Below are 18,249 nucleotides of genomic sequence, written 5' to 3' on the forward strand. Positions count from 1 at the left end.
CCCTACACCCACTCATTCAGTTGATGTAGACAGCAGTAAGTTCTTCCTGAAGTTTTCTCTTCTTACAGCTGGACAAACCCTGTCCTTTCCTCTCCATGTCATGTGCTCCAGCCCTCTTAAGCGTCTTGGAAACACTCTCCTGGGCTCACTTTGGTATCCAAATATCTTTCTTTTCCTGCAGTACCCAAAATTAGAGAGAATTTTGCCTTTGTTGAACTTCCTGAGGTTCCTGTCAGGCCATTTTTACAGCCCGTCAAGGTTTGAGAATAGCCGTCCTGCTCTCCCCAGTTGGTACCCTCTCCAAATCTGCTGAGAGTGCGCTCCACCCCATCATGCACTAATCAAGAAATTAAACAGGGTTGGTCCCAGCATCAAACCCCGGGGGATGCCACTAGTCACCGGCTGCCAGTTGGACTTTTCTATGACTCACATTTGCATATGCACAAAAGAATTAAAAGAATCATCTTAGGATGTGAAGTCAAAAAGCAGATGTGAAAAACAGGGGCCTCTGAAATAACTTTCCTCAGTCAATCTTTACTCGGAAGCTATCTTACACCAGTCATTATTTTAAGGAAAGTATCAACCTAAAGATAAGTATCTGCCCCACTACACTTACAAATTAAACATTTCATGTAATTGTTTCAGACTGATGTAATGCACCAAAACATATATGATTACATTCACGTGGATGATCGCCAGGATTTCTGTAGACAACTGCACTGGGCCATGAATCCTCCCCAGATGTCATCTGGACAACAACTACAAACAGAAACAGGTGGGATTGCATGTGCTGAGTGGAAACATAGGCACCACTGTACTGGGGTAGAATTGCACTCCACCTACGCCCATGCCTGTTCCACGTCAAGTCAGACGCTTCACTGGAAAGCTGCAGAGTGGCCATTTATAAAGTTGTTGTCGCAGAGATGACATTTCTTCCTGATCCTTGAAATGTATGAGGTAGTGTGTGCCATTGAGGCTACAAAGTTGATGTTTGCTTTATTTTTCTCTAATGTACCTACAGATATTCTTATCCATGCAGAATGGACGGCATCAGTGTTCATCCTACGATCTTTTGTTCATATTGATCAGGACATTAGTGTTCCTCTCATTAATGCAAATAAATCCCATGCAAAGCATTTCCGTATAGTACCACAGTGACAACATCAATTTCTGCCATTTGCTTTCCCACGCAAAATTATGTGAACAGGAGTCTTCAGACAAACAAGTAGGTTTAGCAATGCGCTTTTTCCTTTGAGGCTGTATTTCCCCAAGGATGGCAGGTGGATACGCATGCTCAAGGTTTCTCCTACCTGAGGCATTAAGCTGAAATCATGACTACAGCAAATACAATGGGGTCAAAATCGTTCACTTTATAAAGAATTATTGATCCCAGCAAAGTGTATGCCTTTTACCAGAAGGTGAGGAAGAAACTGAGGAAAGAAATTGAGGAAGCGCAGCCTCCAGGTGGGTGGGGAGAAACTTGCAAGAGATCCTTCAGCAGCCTTTATGAAGTCCTGAAGAACACAGTCACGAAACTTTGGTAGAATTTCTTGCAGTTTCTATGTTTTGCAAGAGTCTTACAGATATGTGAGGAACTTTGCAAGATTTTGTAGGAAGTACACAGAAAACAAGCTAAACAATGTGCACAAATATTTCAAACTATAAAGAGTTACAAATATTTGGAATTTTTGTCCTAATATATAAAGTGGAGAATTTCAGTTCCTGGGTTTATACTTCTGTACAAATACTTGTGTCTTTTGGGAAATAAGTATTTCAAAAGCTAGGCACTTGTTGTCCAAAACTGGAAAATGTTTCATTAAAAATCAAGGAGGCAACAGCTGAATGTTATCTGATCAGCCACTGTTCATTTGTGGGTTTTTTTTTTTCTTGCATTAGCATTCTTCCTTATTTTGTTCCTTTTTCTAATGTATTTTCTGTGATCTCTGATCTCAAAGCCAGCAACAGCTGTTACCCTGCTTTGCATCATTACAAATCACAAAAACTCAGGAAACAAAAAAATCAAAGTTTCTGAAGAAACTTACCTGAATCCCATGGCAGAACTTTTATTTTTTTCTTTTGGTAGAGCACGTGCAGATGTATTTATACATGACGCAATTTAATTTTCGCCCTTCCATAAAGTAATTTTTAGCAATTTCTGTAACAACTTCTTCAATGGGCTACAGAACATTTTCATTCTTTCTTATTGTGATCTGATATATATTGCCTCCACTGTTGTTCCTAGGAGAAGAATATATTCTTAGTAAATTGTTTAAAGCCCAAGAGAATGGCAGCATGACAACAGATTATTCTTCCTTCCTAACTCGTTGTTTCATCTGTCGAGTTCGCTGCTTGTTGGACAGTACTTCTGGCTTCCTTGTAAGTATAATTTCACTTAGAGAACTGTAGTCATGATGTACTAGATTTTAATTACTTCATATGAAAAATATTTCAACATAAATATTGAACAGAAATATTGTGGAGAGCCATGGACAGGATACACTTTTCATATGCTGTGTGCTAACAACAAACACTTAAAGACATTTATTAATACATATAAAGAGTGATGGGAGAAAAAAAGGTTGTAATATTTGAAATTGAAAGAATCTATAAATTTTTATGTTTTACGCTCTTTTGGACAATATCTGTCCTTGATTTGTACTGGACCTAGCACAAGGGTGGCAAGCCTGAGTTTCAATGATTAATATTTAAGCACAAAGTATTTGCTTTAAGGAACAGGAATAATAATGATCCATTTTCCCCTTTTGTAAGGGGTCCTTTAATAATAATTATTAATTATTAATAATAAAAAACAGAATTAGAAAATCTCTCACACGCTCCTCAGATATCCTTACTAGGAGTAGCTCATTTCTAGATATCACTTCCCCATTTGCTTAGTAAAGACCAATGCTGTTTCTTCTTATGACAAACTACGGCACGTGCAAGGAAAGTGAGAGGATCAGCACAAGGCAGGGAAATGCAACTTCTGTTTTAGACGCTCATTTGCTGGAAGTCTCTGGGTCTGAACAGCCAAACCAGTTAGTCATTTCTGCATCCCTCTTTTAATCTTGTAACTCTGGAAATGCCCAGCTCAAACAGACTGATTTTTCTCTGGCCATTTTCTGGTAGGTAATTTTTTCACAGAGAAGCAGCAGCCTGCTATTAACTTGATCTCTGCCTTCTGATTATATGGAGATTTGAGGCAGGGACGGATGGTTCCTTCCAAGCTGTGTACTCTGTATCTGGCTATCTTGGGCATATCTTTTCCCTCGGCATCCGCTTGCTCAGCCCTTGGGTTGTGCCAGTCCATATACTTCCCAGTGAAAGAGCAGGGCAAGAGGAAAGAAACTCAGGAACCATCTCACTGGAGAGAACAGAGGATGGAAAAATAATAGTTCCAGCTTTAGAGTGAGGTACAGAGGGAATAGCTGTTCGCACCATCATACACTGCCCGTCTCGACAAACAGAACAAAATGCAGAACTTCAAGAACACAGGAGAGAAAAAACAAAAACCACCCTCAAATATCTCATTTTACTGTTGATAGTACCGCCACTCACTGGGCCTCTGAAATGGCATGGTTTAAATTGTATGAAGATAATGAAATTCCTAGTTTTTCTCCGTGTTTCAAAACTGGTTTTGGTGTTAAACAACATGGTTGTATTAGCATTTTAAATGTTTATACACTAAATGCTTAAGAGAATTCTGTTGTCTTTTTGTATAACAGACGATGCAATTCCAAGGCAAACTCAAGTTTCTTTTTGGACAAAGGAAGAAATCCTCATCAGGAACAGTACTGCCACCTCAGCTGTCCTTATTCTGCATAGTGGTACCACTTCTGCTCCCTTCTGTGACAGAGATGAAGATGAAAAACCTGCTTGTGAAAGCAAAACACAAAGCTGATGATTCAGCAGCAGTGAATACAAAGTATTTTCAAATTAATCTTTTAGCAGTTAGTAAAGTATACTATGGGCTTTATGTTTATTAGCCACATCAAAAGCACAAATTAGCCTAAATAACTCTTCATTTTAAAACTCTTTCTTAGAAAAGTGAATAATTTATCTGGATTTAACTATATAATACATAATAACTATGTTATAAGATAATATAAATAATACAATATATTGTACTTTAAATGTGTATTAAGTATTATATTACTAAATACATAATTTCAGATAAAAACTGGAAAGTTAGGATATCTTCCTAACCTTCAGAAGTCACCATCACAATAAGTCATTCTACTGGTTAAAAAAGTGGAAAAGAAAAAGTATTTTTACTGAGAGTTTTCAAATTTCGCTATCTTCTGGTAGCACAATTATTTGGCATTTTAGTAGCAGACAAAGGAAAAGGAAAACTTCAGAAAGCTGAATAGTGCATGTGTATGTGTGTTCACACAGAGTCAAATGAGATGTATTTGGTGTATGTATTTATCTTACAACAGCAGGCTTATGAACAAAGTCTACAATTGCACTAAATGGCCCGGGGCTGATCACGCGGTGGCAATCACAGGAGATCAGGACAGATTGTGTTCAGACTCATTTCCTTCCTAACACCTAGTTTTGTTACTCTTCTATGATTGAATTTTAGTTGATGTTTGGGGCTAGGGTTATGTTTTCCCTTATTTGGTTAAATATAACCTTATAGCAATGAGGTCCATTGCTGTGAAGCAAAATGATCATCAGCATGACTGACAGCATCATAATTTGGCTTTTAATTAGAATATGTTTGTGTATGTGTGGATTTACTATCCAGACGTGTAATGTGGTTCTAGCACATATATCCTTTTGACAAGAATGAAATTACTGGAAGGCTGATATAATGGCCTATGCAGGCTTTGGGAACAGAGTTGGAAGTCATTTCCACCTGCTAGTTTTTCAGTGGCCCAGGTGAAATTAATTGATGACCAGAATTGAGCTCCTAGAAGAGTGGTGCTTTACTTAAGTTTTACTGACCGGACAGTGGCCAAGGATTTGACAAGAATGAAGCAGGCATTTAACTTCAGTGTTTCCTTTGGTTCAGTCCTGAAGCATGCTAGCCAGGGATGGTGGGCAAATTTGTATAGTCATTTTTTTCTGATGGCCTTAATAAAGGGAGAGATTTGTAAAGCAGTGTTACGGACTTTGCACCCTTTCCAAGCCCTAACATGCATTTTGAACTAAAGACTGGAAGAAACTCATTCAAATTGTATGATGGTTATTGCAAATTGAAGTCATGCTAACTCTTAAGTGCATTGCTGGTCAGTGTGATGTACGTACCTTGAATGTACCTTGAATAGGCAGAGCAGAATATACACAGCATTTGTCTCAATTCAAGCTGAAACTTATTATTCCAGTGAGTTGTGAGCAGAATATTCTTAAACATAACTATTCCTCTTAACTGAATGCAGAATTCTAGTCATAGACTAGTTTGAGCAACTGAATGATGCAGGAAACATAGGTAATTATTCGGGGTTAGTATTATATACTTAAACCATAAGTCTTTGCTAATGGTCAACACCTTGAAGATCACATATTTCAGAGTTTGTAATTTTACTGTGTTGTCGTTCACAAGGCATTTCCCACATTTTCTGTCCTCTACAGCTCTAATTCCAAAGGCAACTCAGGGCTGTGTGAAGCAGCAGAATTATATGGAAGAAACAGTCATCATGAAGGTGCCACTTTCACTAATGTGCTACAGATTGCTGAAAACCAGATCAAAGGTGTGTCTGCTAAGTACTTCTGGATTATATACAGTTTATGGAGAAAGAGCCTTGTCTTTTCTTTTCTCCTATTAGTTTTTTCAGGTTTCGGTCCCAATGCTTTTTTCTTCTCTCTAAAACCCTCTCTTTAAAAAAAAAGCCCAAAATATGTCTGCCTCAAAAGATAGTACTGATCAGTCTGCTATTTTGGAGTGTTCAGAAATACGGTGATGCCAAGTTTACAGATATATAAACAATCATAGTAAATAAGAATACTCAACGTATGATGACAGCACTGAATTTAACAAGGCTATGTGAAATCTTAATAACTAATGACAGTATCTATCCCTCTTTGAGGAAAACTGGATGATATGTCACAAATGCCAGTTTTCCCCAAAGATCAGAAAACAGAGGAAAATTAGAATGTATTGTCTTTAAAACTCATTATTTGCTTGCAGCTTTGACTCATGCTTTTCCAGTGTTTGGCTGTGTCAATATTATAAGAGTCTAGGTTGTATTTCAGACTTTACAATGGATAAAATTTTGATGATGAGTCTACCCCAATGGGCAACTTCTTCTTGAGTAGAGCTGTACTCAGCCTTCTGCCATACCTGCTGGAAACCTTTAACTTCTTTAAAACCACTCCTCTGTCAGAGCTCCATTTTTCATGAACATTTTCTTGTTGGTATAGCAGTATTACTGACAGGGAAGAATTATAAGAAAATAATAATACTGAAAAATCCTTGGTTACAGTTTAAGTGCCTCATTAGGTTTTCAGATTTTATTTTTTAAATGTCATTTGTCTAGTTTTGGGGCATATTTTAGCTTGTACTTTCCTATGCTGATGATTCTAGGGCAGCAAACAAGCCTGTGAACATTCACCTGTAGTTTAGGTAAGAAAAAATAGTAAATACTGCTTGTACTAAACCAGATTTTCTTTTAAATTGTATAGCAAAGAATAATGGAGAAAATGGCATTTCTCTAGTCAAAGTACAAACGAATGAAGATCACTGGGTCTGGGTTCAAGCTAACACTCAACTGCTGTATCGAAGTGGTTGTTCAGAATATGTCCTTGCCCAACAGCAAATGTTAAAGTAAGTATACTTTCCAGTTCTAAAAAACCCTCTGTATTTCAGAAAAATTAATGTCTACTTTATGTATGAGATCTTTAAAAGGACTGTAGTGACCTAAGACGAGAGCTGAATGAGAAGGATTTAGTTTACTTATGAAATGGAAATCCATTTTTATCTTGAATCATATGAAATGTCTGTTATAATCCTAAACTATATTTATTTCTTTTCTTCTGTCTTTCTTTCTTTTGAAGTTGAGTGTATATACATACTAAAACAGAATACTTCAAAACCAAAATGCTTGATTATTAATATGTTTTGACTTTCTTGCACAAAAATGTATTTTGGGGTTTTGTTTTACTTTGCAGCTGAAACTCTTCCCTGATTTAATGTTCTGGTTTTTCTACTTTTTAACATTTGATTATGTTCAGCTTTTTTTTTTTCTTTCTTTATGGATGACAGTTGAGCAGGTTTTTGTTGTGGATGTTCAACATAATCTAAACAGGGATGATAGATACTTCTAGTTGGCTGTAGGCTCAGCCTTGGAGTGGAAGCTAATCTCACAGCTTTATATTCAAAGAGGACCTCTCCGCTGGGTTTTACCCTTTCCTCCCAAATAGGCTTTTCTTCCTTCCCCATGGGATTGTCAGTTCCAGTTCCTGTGGGCCTTGTTGAGGTATCTCTTCAAGCTGGTCTAAGGGAAGAGGTAAGAGGGTGGACTGAATGAGCAGGGGCCAGGGGGTGTACACAGCCACCATCTGGCCCAGTGGAAAAAAATGAGGCTGTTGTTACTGTTTTTTTCCTTAGGATGCCTCACAGGTGGAAGAAATAAATGAAAAAGTCTTATGAACTTCTAGAGTAGATCTCACTTGCAGGCAGTGTATCTCCCAGGATCCACGTGAAAAGCAGCGCAACTCCCACCTGAGGGTGGTGGAACTCTTTACCATTACTGGGACGGCACAAACATTATCTTGCCCTGATATTAAGAAGCAGAATAAAAGGGGCTGTTTCTTGTATTCAAGACTCTGCTTCTAAATTGTTTTTTGTGTAATTAAGCATGCTCTTTGATGTTTATTTAGTTACATTGTTACCTTCTGAGTGGTTAAAATCCTTCCTTTGTGCTTGGTAGTTCCTGCGGACTGAAGTTTTACAAGTTGGTCTTGCAGATTATGTTCAGTTTTGTCCTCCTGATAGTCTGCAATAGACTTCAACCTTACTATTACTTTTTTTGTTAAAATGTATGCTGTCTTCCTGGAAACACACATTCTTTTGGAGCATTTTCACGAGATACTATTTCACTGTAAAATTCTTCCTGTGGGGGGTCTAAGCTTTTGTGACCGTTGCATTTTGTTCAGTCCATTGCTTCCCAATTAAACAATTTCCTGAGAAGCTAGTTCTGCAGAAAACTTGTAACATGCTATTTGAATCTCAGAACTATCAATAATAACAAAAACAATATTTAGCAGAGGACTGAAAATATTGAATACCTAATGGAAAAAAAAGAGAGAGAAAAAATTCTCCTTTATTGGTGTACATTTATTGCAGTGGGACATTCTCTCTTTGTAGCAACATGGGCTCCCTCTACTGGAAAATTCTATCATTGCACATTGAGCCCATACCCAAAACAAAAATTGCTAATAGTGAGCTAAGAAAAAAGCATTCTGAAACCCTTATGAGCTCTCTAGGTTTTCATGCTCGGTTTCTTACTGAGATGCCCACTTCTTGTTCGGAGAGGGCAGGCATGGGTTTGTAGCATTGATCCTGCCTGGTCGGGAATCAGCACATTAGTGAATACCAGACAAATCCTGGACCTGCAGATTTGGACCTGAAAACTGCTGCACCGGGCATGGAAATGCTAATGCAACTTTCTCTGCCAGAGATCTTCGCTAGTGTTGAGTACTTCAGCTGGAGGTCATGGAAAAGGAATTCACTGGCCATCTTAGAAAAAGAAAGACAACATGAATTAAGTTACACATGTAAAACAAACCTATGCTTAATATGAACATCTGTGACTATTCTGGACACTTAATTCAGGCATTTTATTTCGTCTCAGTCAACTCAGCATTCTCAAGACGTAAGACTCGCATGGTTCTCCCTCAAATCACTTTGATCAGACAGTTCTTATGCGTCCAAATCCTTGTTAACAAAATACACCTCATTCAAGATACTCTTCACATTTTATCTCTAGGTTTTTCTGCACACAAGTATTGTTTAGGTATATTTTAAGGGAAGAACAGAAATGTAAGGTAGTTACCATACTGTAATACAGTATTTAAGGTCTTTGTGAACTGTGTGCCTGAAATGGAAAAGTAAATGCGTGTCAGAATTTAAATGAAACAGTGCCACAGAAAGGTAGCTGTGCAACACATTGAAGCCCAGATGCATGCACACCCTTTTTTTTTCTCCTGAACAAACATAAAGTTTTTACAGACAAGAGTGTGAGAATCCCATATTAAATTAAGGACAGAATATTGCTTGTAATGTGTGTCGAGCCACTCCATTTGTAACCCAGAAAACACCCATTTAGAAACCTTTCATTGACTGATTTTTTTCTACTGTTATTGAAAGGGAAGAAGATGAACAACTGAAGATACCAAGCAGTTTTGCCAGTTTGAAAGGAAACCTGGAGGGACTTTCCTACAACAGTGCCATTGAAACTCTGGGCCAGTGGAAGCATCTTAACTGGACAGCAGTAAAAAATGAACAAGATAATGTAAAAGTGAAGTTTGAGCCTCATACAAACGGTGAGTGTTTTATGCAAGAGGAACCTCTCAGTTCCAACACATCAGTTTTAGGCATTCAAAACAACTGCACCACAAACAGTAGCTGGACTTTAAGAAACTCAAGCTCTTGTTCTATGAGCCAGCGAATGAACACATGCTCCAACAGGAGAGCTGGATCATTCTACAACAGAGACCAAAGTTTCTTAAATTTAGCATCAACTTGCCCTTCCCACTGGGGGAGTGCAGACAGCTGCCAGTCTTACTCGGGTGTACAACAGCGTTGTGTGGAGAGCTATGCGACGACGGACCATCTGAAACTTCAGAGACCGGTAATATCCTCAGAGTCTTTCTATGAGGCAGCCTTTCCCTTGGAGACGCCTATCAAAACGGAATATGATTCTGATTCCGAAAACATTGCTGATAACTACCTGCCGTCACAAAACCGAGCCTGGCTGGATGAGAACGGCTCGGTGAGGAAGCAGGTGTTTACCTACCCCAATAGAGTGCACCTTAAAACAGAACCGGACCTCTGTGACCCAGCCTCAGCTTGTCAGAAGCCAAGGCACTGCCTCTACACACCTCATAATTGGCAATGCATCGTAGCAAATCATCCCAACAACTTAAACCTGAACCGACCTTGCAAGGGTTCACGTAGCAAGGAGGTGGCCCCGTTTTGCCCTCAGAACTCCTCTGGGTGTTTGGAAAGCATGCCTGACCTGCCGCACATGGCGTGCTATGGCCACTTCTACAGCCCCAGCCCAGGGGAGGAGAAAGAGGAGAATAATGAGGTGTTTAAAATGCCATGCGAATTTAAAAACCCCTGCTTGGTTCAAGCAATCAAGCGTGAGCCTCTGGATTCTCCACCACTGTCCAACAGTGGACAGAACAGAGTACACGTGAGCTTCCCTGAAAATACATTAGCAGGTCCTGTGTCTCATAAAATCACTGAATGTACATTTTTACAATAGATTTTATAAGATTTGGAATATTTATGATGTTAAAAGCAAGAAGTTGTAGATTCTATTCCAGTGGGGTTAAATGGGTTACTAAAATTAAAAGCCAGTGGAAAGCTTTTGAGTGTGTGTGTGTGCATCTGTGTGTGAGAAAAAACAGACACAGACACACACATACTCCACACCCCCTACTGCCCTTCCCGTAGTGATCTTTGGAAAGAAAGATAAAACCTCAGGCACAGAAAAATAATCTTTACTCACTGCACAGGTGTACCTGCTAATTTGTCTTTATCATCTTTCCTCTCTTGTCTACAGTTCATTACCAAGGTCTAGCTATTGCTGTTTCCTGCCTTTGTTCTGTTTGTTTTTCTCAAGCTGGTGTGATGCCTCTCTGAGAAGAGAAAATGTTTATGGTCATGTTATGTGTTACGTGGCCAGTTTACCTTAGGAGGTTTTGCATTTTTATTTTTTTCCTACTCTAATAAGAAGCATCAGCTATTCCTTTATCTCAACATTAAATTGATGGCAAGAGGCAAGGGTTTCCTAACACAACTTCTTAGTTTAAAAGGATAGCATTAATTAAAACAGATTACTTTCCTAAAATGCATTAGAAATTATTTCACTTCAAACTGAAGTTCTTCCCATGTTTCCTTGATAATACTAATGTTTTGGTACCCGTATTTTTTCATTTTAAAGCCATCAGCCTTTCATGGTGCTGTTTGAAAGGCTGAACTATGGGATGTTATCCACTGCTATAAATGAGTTACAAAGTGCTGTTAAATGCACATGAGAAGAAAATATTTCTTCAATTATTTTCCTTGCTGTTACTTGTAACATTAACTAAGGAAATGCACTTTTTTATTTGATACTATCTCTCTGACTGGTAGCAGCTTGTTAAACATCATCACCTGACATCAAAACCAAATTCCACATTAAGATTAGATATGTTATTTTCAAAAGCATCCTAGGAAAGGCTGAGAGAGTTGGGCTTGTTCAGCCAGAAGAAGAGAAGAATGAGAGGGGACCTCATCAATACATACAAATATCTTAAAGGCAGAAGTCACGAGGAGGGAGCTAGACTCTTTGCAGTGGTGTCCAGCGACAGGACAAGGGGCAATGGGTGCAAACTGAAACACAAGAGGTTTCAGTTGAATATGAGGAAAAACATCTTTACTTTGAGGGTGACAGAGCACTGGAACAGGCTGCCCAGGGGGGTCGTGGAGTCTCCTTCTCTGGAGGTATTCAAAGCCCGCCTGGATGAAGTCCTGTGTAACATGCTCTAGGAGAACCTGCTTTGCCAGGGGGGTTGGACTAGATGATCTCCCGAGGTCCCTTTCAACCCTTGCGATTCTGTGATTCTGCGATTCAGTCCCAAAAGAAAGTTTTAATCTCACTGAGAGCTAATTGGAGGATGTACACCTTTCAAAAGCACTTTGGTGCACTTTGGTGCTATCAAAAACAGATCCATGTGCTTTCCTTTGAACCCAGGCAGTAATGTATTTCCACAAAAAAATCTACAACTTCTGTTTTGTTTCTTGTTGTTGTTGTAGTTTGACTCCTGCACTAACTTTTGTTTTAAAATTGCACTATTTCAACTTTATATCAACTTCACCTATATAAAAACACATCATTTAAAAAAAGCTTAGATGTATATGTGCTTTTTGAAAGAAGCCCTATAATGAATGTTTTCTTTTTCAAAATGTTATAAAGAATTATAATGCCTTCATTTCTATATCTACTAGTCACTAAGAGCATGGCTTTACATGCCAAAAAAGTGGCATAAACTTCTCCTGAATGCTATAAATATGTGGGACAAATGTAGTTTTCAGGTAGGGAAATGGTTCTGCACCTGCAGAGGCTTCTCTTCTCCAAGGCTGTCTGCCTTCTCTGATAGAAATTACTGCCTGTACGTTAGAGTTGGCAGATGTAAAGATATACATTCTCTGGATGTCACTTAAGTGCTTAGGAAAAATGGTTTTATGCAAAATGCTGCACTTTACACTGAAATGGTTGAGATAACACACGTACCTTTTGATGACTGTCCTGCCAGAAGGCAGTACTCCCAGCAGAAAGGCAAGAGTGGACAGTAAAGAAGTGCAATAATTTCTTGCCGTAGCTCAAGTTAAATCTGCTATAGTCCAGCTAACCATACCCAAGCCATGAGTACATCTCACTTTTTTGTGTTTGAGGTAAATCAGCTTCCTGTTGCCTATGTGTTCCCTCTTATTTGAGACAGTCTTGATACCCTTGCCTTAATACTCTTACCAGTGGGTGCAATGCAACATCAGACCCCTTTTAGAGATGAGACTGTAATGGTGCAATTTACACCACTCTCTGGTAAATCTAATCCCAATCGCAAATATACTTCTGGGCAAGCAAACTCATGCCAAGTGACACTGTCAGATATCAGTGGCGCTGCACAACTCTGTCTTGTTGATTCACTGTCTACAAAAATAAGAGCAGCAGTTCCTTTTAGACTCTCTCAGAGTAGCTCTCATAGGCCACTGCTTGGTGTGCAGCAGTGGCACTGCTTACGTTCCGCAGCCAGACACCCTGCTCTGGCCACACAGCCGCTGGTAGGGTTGTGCTATGAACCCTGCAATAGTCTCCAGTCCAGCTCCTTGTGCAGCTGTCTGGCAGAAATGGGATAGTGTGGAGACTGGGTAGCATGGGAATAGATGGCTGAGGGCAAGTGGAGGCCATGCCAGAATGGCCGCTGAAAAGCTGCTCATTTAATTCCACACTTGGGCTCACAGTCACATCCCTCTGAGTGAGAGTACCTGGGCCTGGTTTCGCACCACCTTGCACCTTCTCTCGTAATTTACATTGATGCCACGTGACTGTAAAACACTGTTATCCTCATCTGGACATGCTGGTGCCATTTTGCAGGGATGTAAGTGGTCACACCAGGTGCAACTCTGTAGAGGACTGTGCCACTGAATGCCTTGTCTGTGCTTAGGAATACTTCCTGGCATGACTACACTGGGGGAACTATACCAGCCAGATTTCTCTCTTCAGTGCAGATGCAACTTATACTAACAACAGAAGTCCTCTACAGATCAGTCCAGTATAGAATAAAGGCTATCTTGTTGACATAACTCTACTCTAAGGCTTTCCTGGTTTATTTCAGTTGGGATGATTCTTCTCACGTTCCCAACAAACCCAGACACATTTTATGCCTCTTAATTGATATTATAGAGGTAGACGAAGCTTCTGCATGTAAGAGAATCTAATCTTATATCAGAGATGTAACAGCATCCTTCTAGGAGGATGGATGACTGTGTGACTCAAAAGTGAGATGTCACCATCTGATTCCCCCCGGTGTACAGGCGGTCAGGTCTGCTTCCTTATCATTCCATAAAGTCTGAACCGAATTAAAACACACTTACCTTGCACACCACATTTGAATTTGGCCCACTTTGTGGCTGACTTGTTATTTCAGGTCTCACTTGAAAAAACGTGGTATCAGTGGAATTCTTTCTAGTCTAAGTTATCACACACATGCAGCAATCTCCTAAGAACTGCGCTTATAAAGAGATCAGCAGTTTATCCTCTTTTTGGACAATCGCTAACCACTATTGATAGTAAACAAAGACCAGTTCCTTCCTTCTAAGTACTTGGTATATTGCACCATTTGGAAAGAATGGAGGAAACCAACGCTAAAAAATCATCTCTTGGTATCTGCTTTTACGGCACACATATTCCTTGATCTGCTTTTAAGGCACAGGTATTCCTTCATCCTCTCCCCATGACATACACCCTGGATTGAGTCTGGACTGACATCCGACATTGCATTGTACCCTGTTAAATTGCCACTGATTTAATCTTATAAAAGCTTTTTGTATGCAGACATTAATGATCCCCTGATACTGATCAGTAAATAGCATGAACGACAGAGCAGTTGTTTTAAATGGTTAAATTTTCTTAGTGGTTGTTGTTGCTTTGGTATTATTTTAAAAACTAGCACTGAGAAGTAGGGTTTAAGATGTTTTCAATCACTGGTGTTACGCTTTTAGCCTTAATGAGCTGGCATTTGTATCCCTCAAGCACAGCCCTGAAGTCTGTTTTGGAGCCTCCCAATGCATTTATTCTAACAATAAAAAAATTATTCTTGTAGAAGAAATGCCTAGTCAAACGCTTGCCTGATATGAATTTGGAGCATTCAGGCTGAAAGAAATGCCTTTCTTTTTTTTAGCGTGTGCCTCTAACACCTGACTGGTGATAGCATTCAAACTTCTTCAGTCATAAACTCTCCAGAGCCTGAGACAGAATGAACTCATGAATTCTTGTGTTTGGGGAGGGTATTTTTTGGTATGGAAGGTGAGCAGTTCTAAAAGCTCTGAGAATGTGTCTCCTTCCAAGATGTTACTCAGTCCACAGACAGCAGGGACTATTTTCAGTGCTGAAGTTTCTGATTAAGGTCTTGTCATTACTGGTAACGTGGCCTGATTTTAGCTACCAGCAGACAGCTCCTGAGCACCATAGAAATGCCAGTCCATCTGAAGTACACCGTTGTAGGCCACTATTATTACTGAAAACCAACCCAATTTGAGCTAGGGGTAAACTTGTACAGCAAAAAGAGTGGCTTTTCCTGATGCTTCTAATGTTTGCTGGGATGCAGTTACACCAGTGGTTGAAACTGGGGCAGACCTCCACTGTAGATAACACTATCAAGAATTTATATTAGCTTTAGACACTTTGGATGACAAAGTAGAGCTTTGTTTTGAAAACCTGAAGCAGCAGTGTGCAAGGGGTAAGCTCGTTTCAGCTGGTCCTCAGTTTGGAGATTTAACTAGTGAAATGAAACATCAAGGGACTGAAACTAAATTCACTGTGGGAAAGACTGACTTCCTTCTCCTTGGTTGTAATACGGTAACATGAAGTATATCTGTGTTTTAATTGCCCTGTATTGGAACACAGTGATGTATTCCCAAATTCCTAAATTCCCTAAATTCCTAAAATTCCTTAGAACTGAGTCTCCTCTGGAGGGCATGAGGAGGTCTGACATTTGCACATCAGCCTGTTCAGTAAGACTTTAGGTGCTGATCCTTTGATATTGTATTGACATTGACAGGGCACGTGCAATTCTTCCGAAATTCCTAGTGCTTAACATACTTAAGTGGGAGGCAACAAGCTGGAGGCAAGGAATATTCTGTGGGATAAGATCAGCTTCTGCTGCCTAGAAGCCCTTCTTAACTCTTTGCATTGAAGCCATAAGTTCCTTAAGTAGGACAGCCTCACCCACTGTAGTTATTTCAGAAAAGCCATTAATTTGTCTTAACAATCATGTGTGATGTTTTAATTGAAATAGTTAAAAGAAAGACACCATTTCCCCTACCTATGAATACATACATTGCCTTAGGTAGTGGAAAAAAAGTTAAGGTACTAATTTTCTTTCATCAGAGTGTCATGTAACTAAAAAACCCAGTCTCAGAATGATGGAGGGATAGAGCCATTGTTCTATTTTTCTTGTCTTTTCTTTCTGCTCTCTTCTTTTTCTTTCTTTCTCTCTACAGTCTTAGTGTAAACATTCAGAATGGAAAGACTTTTTTGATTATATTGAGACAAAACCCCTAAACCTAAACCAGACTGTAGAGAATTTCTCACTACATAAGGAGTTTCTTTCCCTGGAGTTTCTTCCTCTCTTTTAAATCTTGCAAAGTCCTGTGTGAAATCATGTGTCGCAACCGAAGCAGACTTCTGTAACATGTGTTGTGAGCACAGAGATGCTGCAGGTGGCCATGCTCGGGTTGTAGCCACAAGGTTCTTACCTAGCCGAAGGAGGCTCATACAAGAGGGCTGCTGGTAGCTTATGTTCATAGACACTACCACCCTGACAAATATATCTTCGTCATGTTTGGATACGCATGGCATATGTTCTTGTCATTATAAATGCATTTCCCTATCATGCTATCAGAAATGCTTCTGAACAAAATCATCAGTGACAGGCTGAAAAATACACTAAAACTACAAAGTACTTTTTTTTTAAAAAGCATATGGAGATCCAAGCACTTGCCTGTTCTTAGGCACAGATTTTCTTTGGGTGGAAGTTTGGAGGGGAAGTAAAAAAAGATTAAGACAAATTCTAGGGATAAAAAAAGATGACTTTGACTGATACATTGCTGTCAAGGTATAATTATTCTATGACTACAGCATTAGTTCCCCACCCACTGCTAATAACTCTCTGCTCTGAAATCACGTCCTTATTTTTTCTGTAAAACTGAATTCGTAACTTTTCAGGCTGAAAATAATTTCTTGAAAACAAAGATTGAGGTAATTCTGTGCTAAGTTGTATTTCTCAATCAGACTGAAAACATTGTTCTAGGAGGCATGAAGTGCTCCTGTTCCTTTCCTGGGGTGAGTCTTCGAAACTCTGGCAAATTCAGTGTCTGCATTAACTCCCTTTCTGTGGGTAATTGTAGCTCAGTCATGCAGCTGGTGCTCTAACAATGCAGTCTGAAGCTTCTCGGGATTTCCTTGATGCAACAGGGCTCCAGGAACAACTGTACAACAGCCAGAACTTCCAGTTTCACATTTGTATTGGTAGAATTATGGTATTCCAATGACTAATACAAAAACTTGGCAGAAGATAATGGAAAGAACAACAGCTGCTTAGCTAGTCTCAGTAATTGTATTTAACTAATGAAAAGGCTATGTTAAAAAAATCAGGTGAAGTTCTGGTCTAGAGCTCCCCATTTTGCACAGGAAGGTGTCATAGGAATTACACCGCTGTTCTGCCTCTTCTTAGGTCACACCTTGGTCTCTCCCTTCCTTATCCTACTACTCTTCCTTCTGAAACTTTTTTTTTTTTTAAACTTTTGGATGGTGCGTATCCTCCCTTTGCTCATTTAAAATGTGAGATAAGGAGAGGCAAGCATCAACTGTTGTGTGGGTCTTTTTCAATTTTGTCTTTCTAAGAAAGAACTTCAAAAGGGCAAGAGTTATCTCAGTTCTCAGTAAGAGTATTCAGTTTTCTTTCTACTCTTATCACAGCCAAAAATATTCTTTCTCTACGTGGTCAATAAACTTCCCTCGTCTGAAAGGGTCCCTCCTCACACCTCTTCCACCTACACAGCTTCTTAACAAAACCAAAGAACACTTTCTTCCTTAAAGGCAGTTGTGTCCATCAAAAAAACTTTTCCTTTTTCTTCCTCTAGCTCTTCTATCTTTTCGATTCTATGGGATGGTACATTGTGGCCTCCACCCTTTCTGTTTTCTGCCTCTGTAGCTTTATTTCCACTTCAGGCACACTTCAAAAGTTTTGCCAAAAGAACAATGTTAGGCAGAAGTGCAATCCCCCATTTCCCCCTTGCCCTACTTTAATAAGACAGAGGTGCTCACTAATGACAGCTGTACTCCTAAAACAGAAAAAAAAAAAAAAAGTCACTTTGCTGGTGAAACATCATCCTCTCTTCAGGAGGCGATACTGCCATGAAACTCTGAGCTACCACCAGCAGTTCAGTTCTGCAAGTACACATACTGCCAAATGCTTTTGTGTTTAGACCTGGTCTCCTTTTCAAACAATCAAGGAACTGATTTTTTCCTTTTTTGCTTTTCTGATTTTTTTTCTGCACGTGTTTAACTGTGCAATTGCACTTTTCATATGTACTTTTTTTAAAAGGAAGGGTATGTAAGCATTATGCAATGTCTACAGTGCAGTGTTTCAACTAGTCTGTTTTAGGTTTTGAGATTAGAACCGCAAAGAATTATCAAGTGTTTTAATGTGACTCCATGTAAAGGCTTTTGACTGTTACAGAAATGCCCACGAAAAATACCAGTAGAAATAACATCATTCGTCTTGAAAAGGGGTATAGTCTGCCATCAAACTCCG

At 39.3% G+C, this 18,249-nt stretch overlaps 1 protein-coding gene across 1 annotated transcript in view; it reads left to right on the forward strand.

Moving 5' to 3' along the window:
* The window catches only part of AHRR (aryl-hydrocarbon receptor repressor), a 70,054-nt gene extending 59,621 nt beyond the window's left edge, over positions 1–10,433 (forward strand). Inside the window, exons 5-10 of the mRNA XM_009643491.2 lie at positions 646–775; positions 2,243–2,376; positions 3,723–3,922; positions 5,575–5,693; positions 6,625–6,766; positions 9,311–10,433. Of these exons, the coding sequence (XP_009641786.1) occupies positions 646–775; positions 2,243–2,376; positions 3,723–3,922; positions 5,575–5,693; positions 6,625–6,766; positions 9,311–10,433 (1,848 nt within the window). The remainder of the gene's footprint in view (positions 1–645; positions 776–2,242; positions 2,377–3,722; positions 3,923–5,574; positions 5,694–6,624; positions 6,767–9,310) is intronic.
* Positions 10,434–18,249: the final 7,816 nt, after the last annotated feature.

This window comes from Egretta garzetta, unplaced genomic scaffold, assembly GCF_000687185.1.
Source record: "Egretta garzetta isolate BGI_Z169 unplaced genomic scaffold, ASM68718v1 scaffold88, whole genome shotgun sequence".
NCBI classification, from domain to species: domain Eukaryota; kingdom Metazoa; phylum Chordata; class Aves; order Pelecaniformes; family Ardeidae; genus Egretta; species Egretta garzetta.